Below are 12,883 nucleotides of genomic sequence, written 5' to 3' on the forward strand. Positions count from 1 at the left end.
CCACCACCACCACCACCACCACCACCACCACCACCGGTCCCTGGCCCAGCCCTTGTGAGCATTTGGGGTGTGAACTAGCAGATGGAGTCTCTCTTTTTGTCTCTCTGGTTCACTGTCTGTCAAATAAGAAAACTAATTAATCTTTTAAAATTATAATAGTAAATATTTTAATAAATCTTATGAAAACCAACCTATGGGATATGATTTATTTGAAAGGCAGAGTTACAGGGAAAGAGAGAGGGAGGGATAGAGAGAGAGAGAGAGAGGGAGAAAGAGAGATCTTCCACCTGCTGGTTCATTCCCCAAATGGCTGCAACGGCCAGAACTCGGCTGATCCAAAGCTAGGAGCCAGGAGCTTCTTCTGGGTCCTTCGTGTGAGTGCAGGGGAGCCAAGTACTTGGGCCATCTTCCACTGTTTTCCCAGGCACATTAGCAGGGAGCTGGCTCAGAAGTGGAGCAGCCATGAATCAAACTGGCACCCATATGGGATGCCAGTGCTGCAGGCAGTGGTTTTACCTGCTACAGCACAGCACAGGTCCCAATTTTTTTCTTTAACTCTGTATGGAAAAGAAAAAAGCACAGCTAGCTCAGGTGGCTAGTAAGTGATGGAACCCGGATTAGAATCCAGACAGTCTGTCTCCAGGGACACATACTTAACCACTAAACTAATATTTATTGAGTCTTTCCCATGTGCCATACCCATGACTGCCTTCCAACTGAAAGAGACGACTAGATTTATAGAAGAATGCATAGATCTCCTCCAGGCCTTTTATAGGGTACTATAACAAACCCACACAGATCCTTCTCATCTGCCTCCTCTCCCACTCCAAGTCATTCTGACATGTGTATAATCTTCATTTTTGAAGTGTACAAACTGCCTTACATTGAAAACTTTCTTTAATTCACATACAGTTCTTACATGAAGTGTGCTATTGTTACTGAAAGTTATCATGAGGAGTTCTATGCACGTAGTGAACAGAGGCATCTTCCACAGACAATGGGAGCAATTTGAAGCAATTTAATATAGACACTGGAAACCAGTATCTGCAGTCAAATTGTGCTTGTGCGGAGAAATGGGAGATAGCAAGGTTGAATTTGAGTAAAAATGTCACATTGACACAAACGTGGTGAAAACTAAAAAACAGAAGCCCTAAAAAGGGATGCGCATCAATTTTTAGTATATTTTGTATCTAATTTTTTTAATAAACATCGAGGAGAAAGTGTTAAAACTGACAACTTTATTTAAAAGGCTTAAACTCAGTAACTGTTTGACAAGAAGCTGTTTTGTGAGTGTAAAGAACTTAAGAGATTGCATTCTCTCTGTACTTTTTTTTAATCAAAATGTAACCCACCTTACTCTGCCTCAACTTCTCTTTCTGCAAAATATGCATGATAAATGCAGCTTTATATCATAGAGATGTTGTGAGACACAGCTAATAAATGATTATAAAGCACAGTTCTTTGAAGTATAAAGCACTGCATAATTACTAAATACTATAATAATCATCCTCATAATAATAGTAATTTTCAACCAACACATCAACCAGACCCAGATGCCTTTAGTCACCTCCCAATTAGACAAAAGTGTATGTGCCAACTATGAAATAAAGTAAAAAAATCTTAAACCACAAACTAATTCCACTCCTTTCCTCTTTCCTATGGAGAATTTCTGAAGTCAGACTACCAGTGATATACAAGGGGACTTCAGAAAGTTGAAGAAAGAGCGGCATTAAAAGTTTACTTTGATGAAAAAATTCTGAAATCCATGCAGTTTCTTCATAATATGCATTTTCCATGAAATTTATAAAGATTCCTTGGGCTCATTTAATTTTTACATAGCTTTAATGTTAACTTAAACAATAGGATATTATTTAATATGCACCATAAGCTCTCTAGTACTTAGAGTCTTTCTTAAGATGCTAATTCAAGCTTATTTTATAAGTATAGTATAAACATTGATTTTTCAAAAGCATGAATACAATTATGTTGCTTTTGCAAATGACCTTATTTGAGTCAGCAATGATCTTCAACATTACAATATTTACTAGGCAGCAGTCTAAAGAAAGAATTTATGCCCATCTGCCATTTTACCCCACTATGAACTACCCCGTTCTAAGGGTCATATTAGAACAACTGCAGTTTCAAAAGCTTCCTGTCTTGGTACAGCAAATTTCATTTTCCATCACATTTTCAAGCCAATGTAATACGACCTCCTCCCCTTTTTTTTAATCTCCACAGAGTGTATGATGGAGAGAAATGCTGCTGATCAGGAGCTTTCTAAATGATGGCTATGGAGAGATGCCAAGGAAAGTGAATGGTGCCAAGTGCAGGATCCTCTAGTTCTCTCAACCAGCAGACACTCACTGGGAAGCTGGGTATCACCGAGGCAGGAAGTATCTCATCTACAAAGACACAGCACACGTGGAGATTATGTCTTGGACGAGGGAATAAAGGAAGGTGAAGGTACACTGTATTTCAGTAGACTGGGACATTCAGTAGAAGAGAACATTTCCTGAAGACCAGTATCTCTGGTGATGAAACAAGACTTATGCAGTAGTTTGAAATGGCTCCCTTACAGCAAATTTAACTGCTGAAATTGTACTGTTCCTTCAACAAGCTCAATGCACTTAGAAGATAGAGAGAGAGAGAGAGATCAGGGGCTATTTCAAATTTTAAAAATTACAGTATTTGGGCCGGCGCTGCGGCTCAATAGGCTAATCCTCCGCCTTGCGGCGCCGGCACACCGTGTTCTAGTCCCGGTCGGGGCGCCGGATTCTGTCCCGGTTGCCCCTCTTCCAGGCCAGCTCTCTGCTATGGCCCGGGAGTGCAGTGGAGGATGGCCCAAATCCTTGGGTCCTGCACCCACATGGGAGACCAGGAGAAGCACCTGGCTCCTGGCTTTGGATCAGCGCGATGCGCTGGCCACAGCGGCCATTGGAGGGTGAACCAACGGCAAAAAGGAAGACCTTTCTCTCTGTGTGTCTCTCTCTCTCTCTCACTGTCCACTCTGCCTGTCCAAAAAAAAAAAAAAATTAAAAAAATTACAGTATTTGAAATATGCTCAGGTCCAAAGCACTGCCAATGTGTATTGCATACTTACCATGAACAAGGCACAGGAGGTCAGGGGGAGTACCAAGAACAGCATCACAGAATGAGTCCTCTGAGAATAAAAATGCCAGTTGGGGAGATAAGTTATGGGTTCATAGAAAAAGAACCAGAATGATGCAAAGCATCCTGTGGAAAATACGGAATGAACAGCAGAGTCAGTTAAGTTTTGGAGATCTCTTTCATCATCCGTGGTCTTGGGACCTAGTAAGAGACAGACTGATATAACATCTTAAAGGATTTATAGAAATTTTAGGGAAAGTGAGTATGAAAATAGACCCCAGCACTCAAACAATATACATGAAGGAAAGTACAGACCATGTCTAGGAGGAGATCTTGAAGAGATCCTTTTAACTGAGCCAAGGAGTTCATAACAAATAGAGAAAACTTTGGATAAGTAGATGGGGCCTCTTACTAAAGTGATGAGGGCCCAGGTTTGAGTCTTTGCCACCCACTTGGGAGATCTGGATTGAGTTCCTGGCTCCTGCCTGTTTGACTGTTATGGATATTTAAGGCATGCTAGATGATAGACCAATCCCCCCACCATATCTACCTCTAAAATAAATTTCTAAAAATCACCTAATTTGAAAAATACACTTACAAAAGACTCTTGTATGGGCAATAAAGAATCAAACCACTTCCTGATTGTGAAGCATCACAATTAAAGGACACTTTTTTTTTTTTTAAGATTTATTTATTTATTTGAAAGGCAGAATGACAGAGAGAGAGAAGGAGAGACAGAGAGAGGTCTTCCATCTGCTGGTTCACTTGCCAAATAGCTGCAACAACCAGGGCTGGGCCAGGCCAAAGTCAAGAACCAGGAGCTTTTTCTGGGTCTCCCGTGTGGGTACAGGAATCTAAGAATTTGGACCATCGTCCACTGCCTTCCCAGGCGCATTACCAAGGAGCTGGGTTGGAAGTGGAACAGCCAAGACTCAAACCAGTACCCATATGGGATGCCAGCACTGCAGGCCATGGCCTAATCCTCTGCGCCACAGCACCAGACCCCAAAGTACACTTTTTAAAAAAAACTTGATTTTTTTTCATGAAAGAAGTTTTGGGAAACACAGAAAAGGATTAAAAACAAAATAAAAATCACCCAGAAGCCTACCATCTCAGAAATACGTTAAATTTTTGATGAATAAAATTATGGCATTTTTTTTCTAGTCATATAGTTAGCTATGTGTATCTATAAACTGGGATTATGCTTTATTCACACAACATTATTTGGTATTTTCTGCAACATAATTTTTAATAACTGCATGTATTTAATCATGTAAATGTAATCTATACTTATCCAATTCTCCATTTTTCATCAAGGCACAAAAAACTAATAAGTTAAGCAGTTTGTAGGATGATTGGAGGGCCAATTTAGAAGCTGTTGGCAGACAACTCCTTAAGTAAATTAGAGCATATCCACACACTGGAAGACCATTCTATTACAATACAACGATTAGTCAAAGAATGACGCTTTTCCTGTGTACTATGGTAGAGTCATCTCTAAGGTATGCTTTCTTTCTTTTTTTTTTTTTTTAAAGATTTATTTATTTGAAAGATTTACACAGAGAGAGAAGGAGAGGCAGAGATAAGAGAGGTCTTCCATCCACTGGCCAACTCCCCATTTGGCTGCAATGGCCAAAGCTGCGCAGATCCGAAACCAGGAACCAGGAGCCTCCTCCAGGTCTCCCACTTGGGTACAGGGGCCCAAGGACCTGGGCCATCCGCTGCTTTCCCAGGCCACAGCAGAGAGCTGGATCGGAAGTGGAGCAGCCAGGACCCAAACCAGTGCCCATATGGGATGCTGGCATTGCAGGCAGCGGCTTTACCTGCTATGCCATGCTTCTTCTACACTACCCTTCTTCTCCCTTTCTCTTAAATTAGGAGTGCTTCTGAACTCTGTCCTTTCTCTTCTCCATCTACAAATCCAAATTGGTGATCTCATCCAATATCAAGGGTTTAAATATTTTGTCTACATTAACTGCTCGATGGCCAATGGAAAGAAATAGTGTTCAACATGTGGAGGTGGAAACAGAATTCAAAATGATAAATTGGAAAGGTCTGCTATACTCCAGTGCTATCCAGTAGGAGCAATTATAAGCACAAAACGCTGGTATACAGCCCTGGGCGTAGTGCTTGCAAGTAGAGAGCTTTGGAGCTGGGTGCGTGCTGCAGCCTCAGCAAAAGCCCGAGGTCAGGAGCAGAGTGATGGGGCGAAGGAACCAGGACGAGGACACCACTATTACAAAGTCAGGGGATGGGATGGGTCGGAAAAATCAATCTGAGTCATTTGCTCTTTGACCTCTACTCTTTCTGATGTTTACAGAATAATAACCTAAAAACTTCATTTGATTTGAGTTGTTAATAAATGGTTCATTGTGACAGGAGGTGGAAGGAAAAAGATTCTGTAGACCAATGAACAGAATAAGGCTTTTGAGATAGGAAGCAAATGTCCACGAGCCTTCATTTCCAATGTGTTCCCCATTTCAAATTTTCTTTCATAGTTTCTATTACAAGTTCTGCTTCCCAGCAAATAACACCCTCAGCTAAAATTTGCAAAGAATTCTTTCTTTTCATATTGAAAAGGCCTGGCTACTTTTATATAATTGCAATTCTGCCCTCCATTCTATGTGAGCACAAACATGTAAAAATATTTATACATCTCTCCAATCTATAGAAAACCATTCTGGGAGTCTTGCAAACAGACTCTTTACAGATGGAGAGAATGTGAGAGAAATGCCCTCAGTGTGCTGGCCGAAAGCTGCCATGTCTGCCCAGCACTGTGCCTCCTCTCATAACAGGGGATGCTCTGCTGAATGAGCCCTTGTATGTCAAGATTCAAAAAGGGCTTGTTTGCTCCAGTCGAACAAAGCTCTCACAGACAGTGGGATCTGCAGGGTAGCCACCAAGCGCGTTAGACCCATGTTGCCTCCACCACATTGCCGAATAGTTTATCGTAATGGCAGTTCTCACCTTCATGTATAGGGGCCCGTGTTCATGCTCCTGTCCCGCACAGAGCTCCCACTGACTTCAAAGGAAATGACATAGAACAGAACCCCATGGTGTACGGAGAAACAAGCAGCATCTGAGCAGAATCAGGCCATATTATTTTTTTCATTCTCTCTGTCTAAATGGCTAAATTTATATACAGAATATCTAAAGGCCACCTTTCACTGGAGCCGTTTATGGGTTGTCGGACATACACACAGTCATGGCGAAGCTCAGCACTGACTGCTTTTTGTGCAGAGGGGAAAGGGAGGGGACCATGTTTTAGAGAAATCCATCCCAGTTCCACACTGTTCTTGGTTTCTAAGATCCCCAAGATATCAAAGTGATTTGGGGTGAACTTAGCGGTTCTGTTTCACTTAAAGCTGGCCTCGAGGCAAGCCCCAAGGGAAAAGAAGACGGAGAGGGAGAAAGAACAAGTGAGTGTATGTTTAAGTCTCTGGAGAGTAGGATTCTTTCTCACTTTTCTCACCTTAAAAGCAGGGGCAAAAGTCATTAAAGATTAGTAAACTTAACTACAGAAAATTTCACATTTGTACATGTCAAAAATCAAAATAAGGTACATTTAAATGGCAAATAAAAAACTGACAATTTTGACAGGTAAAGGATTAACATTTCTAGGGTATTAGGATTTTCTACAAATTGGCTAATATAACAAAATAAGTTCTAGATGGATATAGAGTTGAAACTTACATTTTCTGAAAAAATTTTTAATAAAAATAAAGTAGAGGTGAATACCTAACCTTGGGATAGGAAGAGAGCTTGAAGCTTAAAAACTGCATAAGAAAAAGACTAATATATTTGGCTGTATAAAAAATTAAATTCTATAAGCTAAAAATATAAAGGAAAGTTAAAACAGTTAACTTGGAAAATATTTGTAACAAGCATTTTTCCTGAACTTATAAAGAACTCAAGAAAGTTATATATTTTTTTTAAAAAGCTCTAAGATTTCCGTAGGAAAAAGAGACAAAGGATTCAGACAATTCATAGAAACACAAATTAAAATAGACATTTGAAAAATTTTTCCAATAAAAATAAAATGAAAACTAATTTTTTCATTTCAGATTAGTAAATCTGAAAAAATGAAACTATCATAGCCCTTTCGAATATAAGCAATAAACAGAAATGTAATGAAAAAGAAATGCCTTTTTAGACTAGCAGACAAAAAGAAAATCACAAAGAATATACTTAATAACACATATGCAGAACCTAAACAAACAAAATGAGCTCTCCTTTCTTCCTGGCCAAAAGGCAGCCTCATGGGGGCCAGGGCCCACACAAAGAGGGTGTTCTAGCCAACTGGCAACCTAGAGGTGTCAAGAGATTACACACAGGGAGATTAAGCAAATTAGTAGAATATTGAGGACAACAGACAGTCAGATTTCTCAGTATCAGAAAAGAAAGGAATACCTATGGATGGGCAAGATAGAATGAGCTCTGTAGCAACAGATTAGAACTGAATCTACCAGTGTGAACTTATGGAGGTATATCCGTATATAAATGCATGGGTGTATAGATGTACATAAATGAATGTCTGTAAATACATATATATGTAAACCCATCTAAATGTCAATATGTATATGCATATATGCATATTTCCTAGTTCTCTTAGCAAGGCAGTCTGGGAGAAGCAACACCCCTAATGACAATGAGCAGCCCTAGTACCTAAATCTTAATTTCTAAATTAAAAAAGAAAAAGTTCATTGAGGCTGGTGTTGTGGTTTAATGGGTTAAGCCACCACTTGCAATTCCAGCATCCCATAGGGATGCTGGTTTGAGTCCTGGCTGCTCCACTTCCAATCCAGCTCCCTGCTAATGTACCAGGGGAAAGCAGTGGAAGATGGCGCAAGTGCATGGAGCCCTGCACTCACATGGGAGATCCAGATGAAGTTCTTGGATCCTAGCTTTGGCCTGACCAGCCCTGGCCATTGCAGCCACTTGGGGAGTAAACCAGAGGATGGAAGATCTCTTTCTGTCTCTCCCTCTCTCTGTACTCTGACTTTCAAAATAAATAAATAAATCTTTAAAAAAATAAGGTAAAAGTTTATTTATTTGAGAAACAGAAGGACAGAAGAGAGAAAGAGACAGAGAGTTTACACCTATTGATTCATTCCCCACTTTCTGGGAGCTGAGAACTCCATTCAAGTCTCCCGTGGGAATAGCAGGACCCTAATTCTTGAGCCATCAATGCTGCCTCTTAGGGTCTGCACTAGCAGGAAGCTGGAATCAAGAACCAGAGCCTCACTAGAACCCAGCCACTCCACTATGAGATTCAGGCATCCATGTGGGATTCAGGCAGGACAAGTGCTTGTCCCTGGATCTTGGTTTCTTTTTTTTTGACAGGCAGAGTGGATAGTGAGAGACAGAGAGAAAGGTCTTCCTTTTTGCCGTTGGTTCACCCTTTAATGGCCGCTGCGGCCAGCGCATCTCGCTGATCCAAAGCCAGGAGCCAGGTGCTTCTCCTGGTCTCCCATGCGGGTGCAGGGCCCAAGCACTTGGGCCATCCTCCACTGCCTTCCCGGGCCTTAGCAGAGAGCTGGCCTGGAAGAGGGGCAACCGGGATAGAATCCGGCGCCCCAACTGGGACTAGAACACGGTGTGCCGGCGCCGCAAGGCAGAGGATTAGCCTGTTAAACCACAGTGCCGGCTGATCTTGGTTTCTAAAGATAGCCCTCTCTTCCCCACATTTACTCTTTTCCTTGGAGAGCTCATCCATTTCCTAAAACTTCCTGCAGACATCTACATTTCTAAGTCAAAACTAGGCCTTTCATGAAAACTCCAGACTAATACATATGAACTCTTGTTTGATTTGTCTGCTTTGTTGTGTCACAAGCATTTCAAACCTCACACAATCAGTAAAGAATGCTCAGTATCCCCGTGCCCTCTCCACGCGATTCCTGCCCATCAGCCTCTCTTTACAAATGGCACCACTATTAGTTCAGTAACTGAAGTCCGAAGTCTGGCAGTCATCCTAGTACCCCTGCCTCCAGCCCCACCTTCCTTTATCCTTCATAGTTAATCTGTCAACCAGCCCCAAATTATTGTACCGCCAACACAGATCTTTTTTTTTTTTTTTTTTTTTTTTATTTGACAGGTAGAGTTATAGACAGTGAGAGAGAGAAAGGTCTTCCTTCTGTTGGTTCACTCCCCAAATGGTCACTACGGCCGGCGCTGCGCCAATCCAAAGCCAGGAGCAAGGTGCTTCCTCCCGGTCTCCCATGCGGGTGCAGGGGCCCAAGCACTTGAGCCATCCTTCACTGCCCTCCCAGGCCACAGCAGAGAGCTGGCCTGGAAGAGGGACAACCGGGACTAGAACCTGGCACCCATATGGGATGCCGGCACCACAGGCAGAGGATTAACCAAGTGAGCCAAGGCGCTGCCTCCTCCAACATAGATCTTGATTGTATTCCCTTTTCCTCATCTTCACCTGGGACTATGCCAGTTGAAGCCACCATTCTTCCTGTCCTGGATTACTGTAACGGCTTTTTGATTGATCCTCCACTTCTGTGATAATGTCCTTACATTCTTTATGAACATAACCAGGGTGAACTCTTCAACTGTAACTGCAGCATGCCATTCTCCTCCTTAGAACTCCTCTGTGATTTTTCAGCCTATTAGAGCAAACCCAAGTGCTTGGAAATCGCACAATGTGGCCACGTGCCTGAGGTCTCCAGCTTGAGACTACGGACCTTATCCCATCAGTTACAACTCTACAGTTCAAGGTCCTCTGGCACACGCAAAGCACTCTCTTGCAGGATTTTCGCACTTGCTCTTTTTTCATGAGAAATGCTCTTCTTCCTGCTTTTCACATGATTGGCTCCTTCTCATTTTTAAATTCAATGTCAATCCCTCAAGGCAGAATTTCTCGGCCATTTTATTTATCTAGTCAACCGTTTATATTCTTTCAAAAACATGTTGTAATTGTCTTATTAGTTTATTCGGTTTATTGTCTGTCATTAGAATATAAGTTATGTGAGCAGAGTGAACTTATTTTCTCATGTATTAACATTGCCTAGGCTGGCGCCGTGCCTTAACAGGCTAATCCTCCGCCTTGCGGTGCCGGCACACCGGGTTCTAGTCCCGGTTGGGGCGCCAGATTCTATCCCGGTTGCCCCTCTTACAGGCCAGCTCTCTGCTATGACCCGGGAAGGCAGTGGAGGATGGCCCAGGTGCTTGGGCCCTGCACCCGCATGGGAGACCAGGAGAAGCACCTGGCTCCTGGCTTCGGATCAGCGAGATGCGCCAGCCGCAGAGGCCATTGGAGGGTGAACCAACGGCAAAAAGGAAGACCTTTCTCTCTCTCTCTCTCACTGTCCACTCTGCCTGTCAAAAAAAAAAAAAAAAAAAACCACATTGCCTAGCACAAAGTCTGATATATAGCATACAACTGTATGTATAATTCTTGTTTTTTATTTTTTAAATCTCTAAAAATAAACCAATTGATTACAGAGGGATACTGAGAGATAAGCAAACATACAGAGAGCATGCCCATCCACTGTGCTTGCAATAGCTAGGGTTGGGCCAGGATGAAACTAGGACCTGAGGATTCAATCCAGGTCTCCCGCATAAGTGGCAGAGATCCAACCACTTAAGCTAATACCTACCTGCCACTGTGGTCTTCTGGGGGAGTGAACTAGTGGATAAAGGCATGCATGTGCTCTCCCTCTGTCTCTCAAATAAATACATATTTAAAAAAGCAAAAATATTTATAGAAATCTACCATGTGTTAGATGCTAGGGATTCATTCAGAAGTACAGCACAACATTTCATCTCATATAGTGAATAGTACAGAAGGGAAGTAAAGGAAAAAGTAAATAAGAAATTGCAATATTGCAATATTTAGCACAATGATGGGAGAAATGTAGGATCATATAAGAGAAGCCTCTATTCTGGGATCAAGGAAGATCACAAAAAACTTTTTGGAGCATATGACATCCTAATGAGACCTGCAAGATGGATGAGTTAGTCGTGCAAAGCATAGTTGGGTAGAACAGAGGCAAAGAACAGCATATGTCTGGAAATGAGACAAAGCATGGCATGGTTATCAGGCTAAACAGCCTTAAGCCTGGGACAAAGATTTAAGGGAGAGGGACATGAATGGCAAACCTCGTGAAATAGTTTATCTTGGGGAAATGGGGTAGTCATTGGGAGGTTCTATGCAGGGAGTAACATGATCACTTGAGTTACCCAATGATCATTTTGGCTGCACAGTGTGTAAGAGATTGAAGACTGGCCGCCTGGCAGCAATCCAGGTGGACACAGAGTAGGAAGACAGTGACCTAAACGAGGGTAGTAATCATGGGAACATAAAGAGAAAGACAAATTTGAAGGCTATGGAAAAAGTGGCAGTGTCAAAGATTAGCAATTCAATAAACAATTTGATAAATAATCTGGGAACAGGTGGTTAAATACTAGGAGGAAAAGAGTTAATTCCTTATTTCAAAATTATATAAAAATTATCTCCAGATCAATGAAATATTTTAATTTTTTTTAAAAAATGAATTTAGAAAATTATCAGAGGACATTTGGTCAATATGACACTTTAAAGCACCCCATCTTTTCCCAATCTACTTATGATAGGAGGCTTTAAAAAAAAAGCTAATGCTTCCTCTGTCCCTGAGGCTATGGTATTATATTGAACATTGTAGTGACCTTGAGATAGAAGGACAAAAGGCAGCAACTAAGAGCTGAACAACACTGGCCACTGTCTCAGTAAATGGATCTGTGGCATCCCGACGTTATCCCAGAGCAGGTGCTTTGAAATCCACTGTCGGTGTTGAGAGAGCAGAATCTTGCTGGAGAACCTACGAAACTGCTAGATAAGAAGGGGAGGGCAGAGGAAGTGCGGGAAAAATAACCAAAAACAAACAAACAGGAAAAAAAACTTACTTAAAATATGTCTGGAAACAATTTCTAAAAAGGCAATAAAACTAAGAGTGTATAGAGTTAATAATTAGTACATGAATTCATTCCAAGTGAAATTAATTTTATAGAGCAGTCTAATGATTATTATTTTTTTAAAGATTTATTTATTTGAAAGTCAGAGAGAGCAGAGGCAGAGAGAGCAAGAGAAGAGAGGTTTTCCATCCGATGGTTCACTCCCCAGTTAGCTGCAATGACTGAAGTTGCACCAATCCAAAGCCAGGATCCAGGAGCCTCCTCCAGGTCTCCTACATGGGTGCAGGGGCCCAAGGACTTGGGCCATCTTCTACTGCTTTCCCAGGCCATAGCAGAGAGCTAGATCAGAACTGGAGCAGCCGGGTCCTGAACCAATGCTCAGGCCAGGGCATTAACCCACTGCACCACAGCACCGGTTCCTCTAATGATTATTTTTAATAAATATTTTAAGATGTTCAGAGACATTTATAAAGGCAAGCTTCTGCTAAAATGAAGAGAAATTTTGAAAAAAGCATAAATAAAATAAAAACATCTGGATATAGAAAAGAAGTTTCTGGGGGTGGGTTTTTGGCACCATGGTTAAGAAGCCACGGGATGCCTTCATCCCACGTCAGAGTGCCTGGGTTCAGTTCCACTTCTGATTCTGGCTTCCGGAGGGTGCATACCCAGAGACGCAGCAGAAGAGGCTGAAGTACACGGGTCCCTGCATGCAGGTGGGAGACCCATATTGACTTCCAGATTTGCTCGCTCACTCTCTTTCTCTCTCTCTTTCCCGTTCTCTCTAACTCTTTTATATAAATTAATAAATTTTTTTAAAAATAGAAGCCATCTAAAAAGAATTTTCACATATTCCTACTGTTACATCTATTCACCTCCC

General features: G+C 41.7%; 1 protein-coding gene across 2 annotated transcripts in view; it reads right to left on the bottom strand.

The window, feature by feature from the left end:
- Positions 1-2,059: 2,059 nt before the first annotated feature.
- The window catches only part of YEATS4 (YEATS domain containing 4), a 98,142-nt gene continuing 87,318 nt past the window's right edge, over positions 2,060-12,883 (bottom strand). Inside the window, exons 6-7 of one of the 2 annotated variants that reach the window (XM_062203251.1) lie at positions 3,101-3,160; positions 2,060-2,402 (exon numbers count right to left, since the gene is read on the bottom strand). In XM_062203251.1, coding sequence (XP_062059235.1) covers positions 2,379-2,402; positions 3,101-3,160 — 84 coding nt within the window. In that variant the 3' untranslated portion in view covers positions 2,060-2,378. The remainder of the gene's footprint in view (positions 2,403-3,100; positions 3,161-12,883) is intronic. The other variant, XM_062203249.1, reaches the window with a different exon arrangement.

Source organism: Lepus europaeus, chromosome 10 (genome assembly GCF_033115175.1).
Source record: "Lepus europaeus isolate LE1 chromosome 10, mLepTim1.pri, whole genome shotgun sequence".
In the NCBI taxonomy this organism is placed as follows: Eukaryota; Metazoa; Chordata; class Mammalia; order Lagomorpha; family Leporidae; genus Lepus; species Lepus europaeus.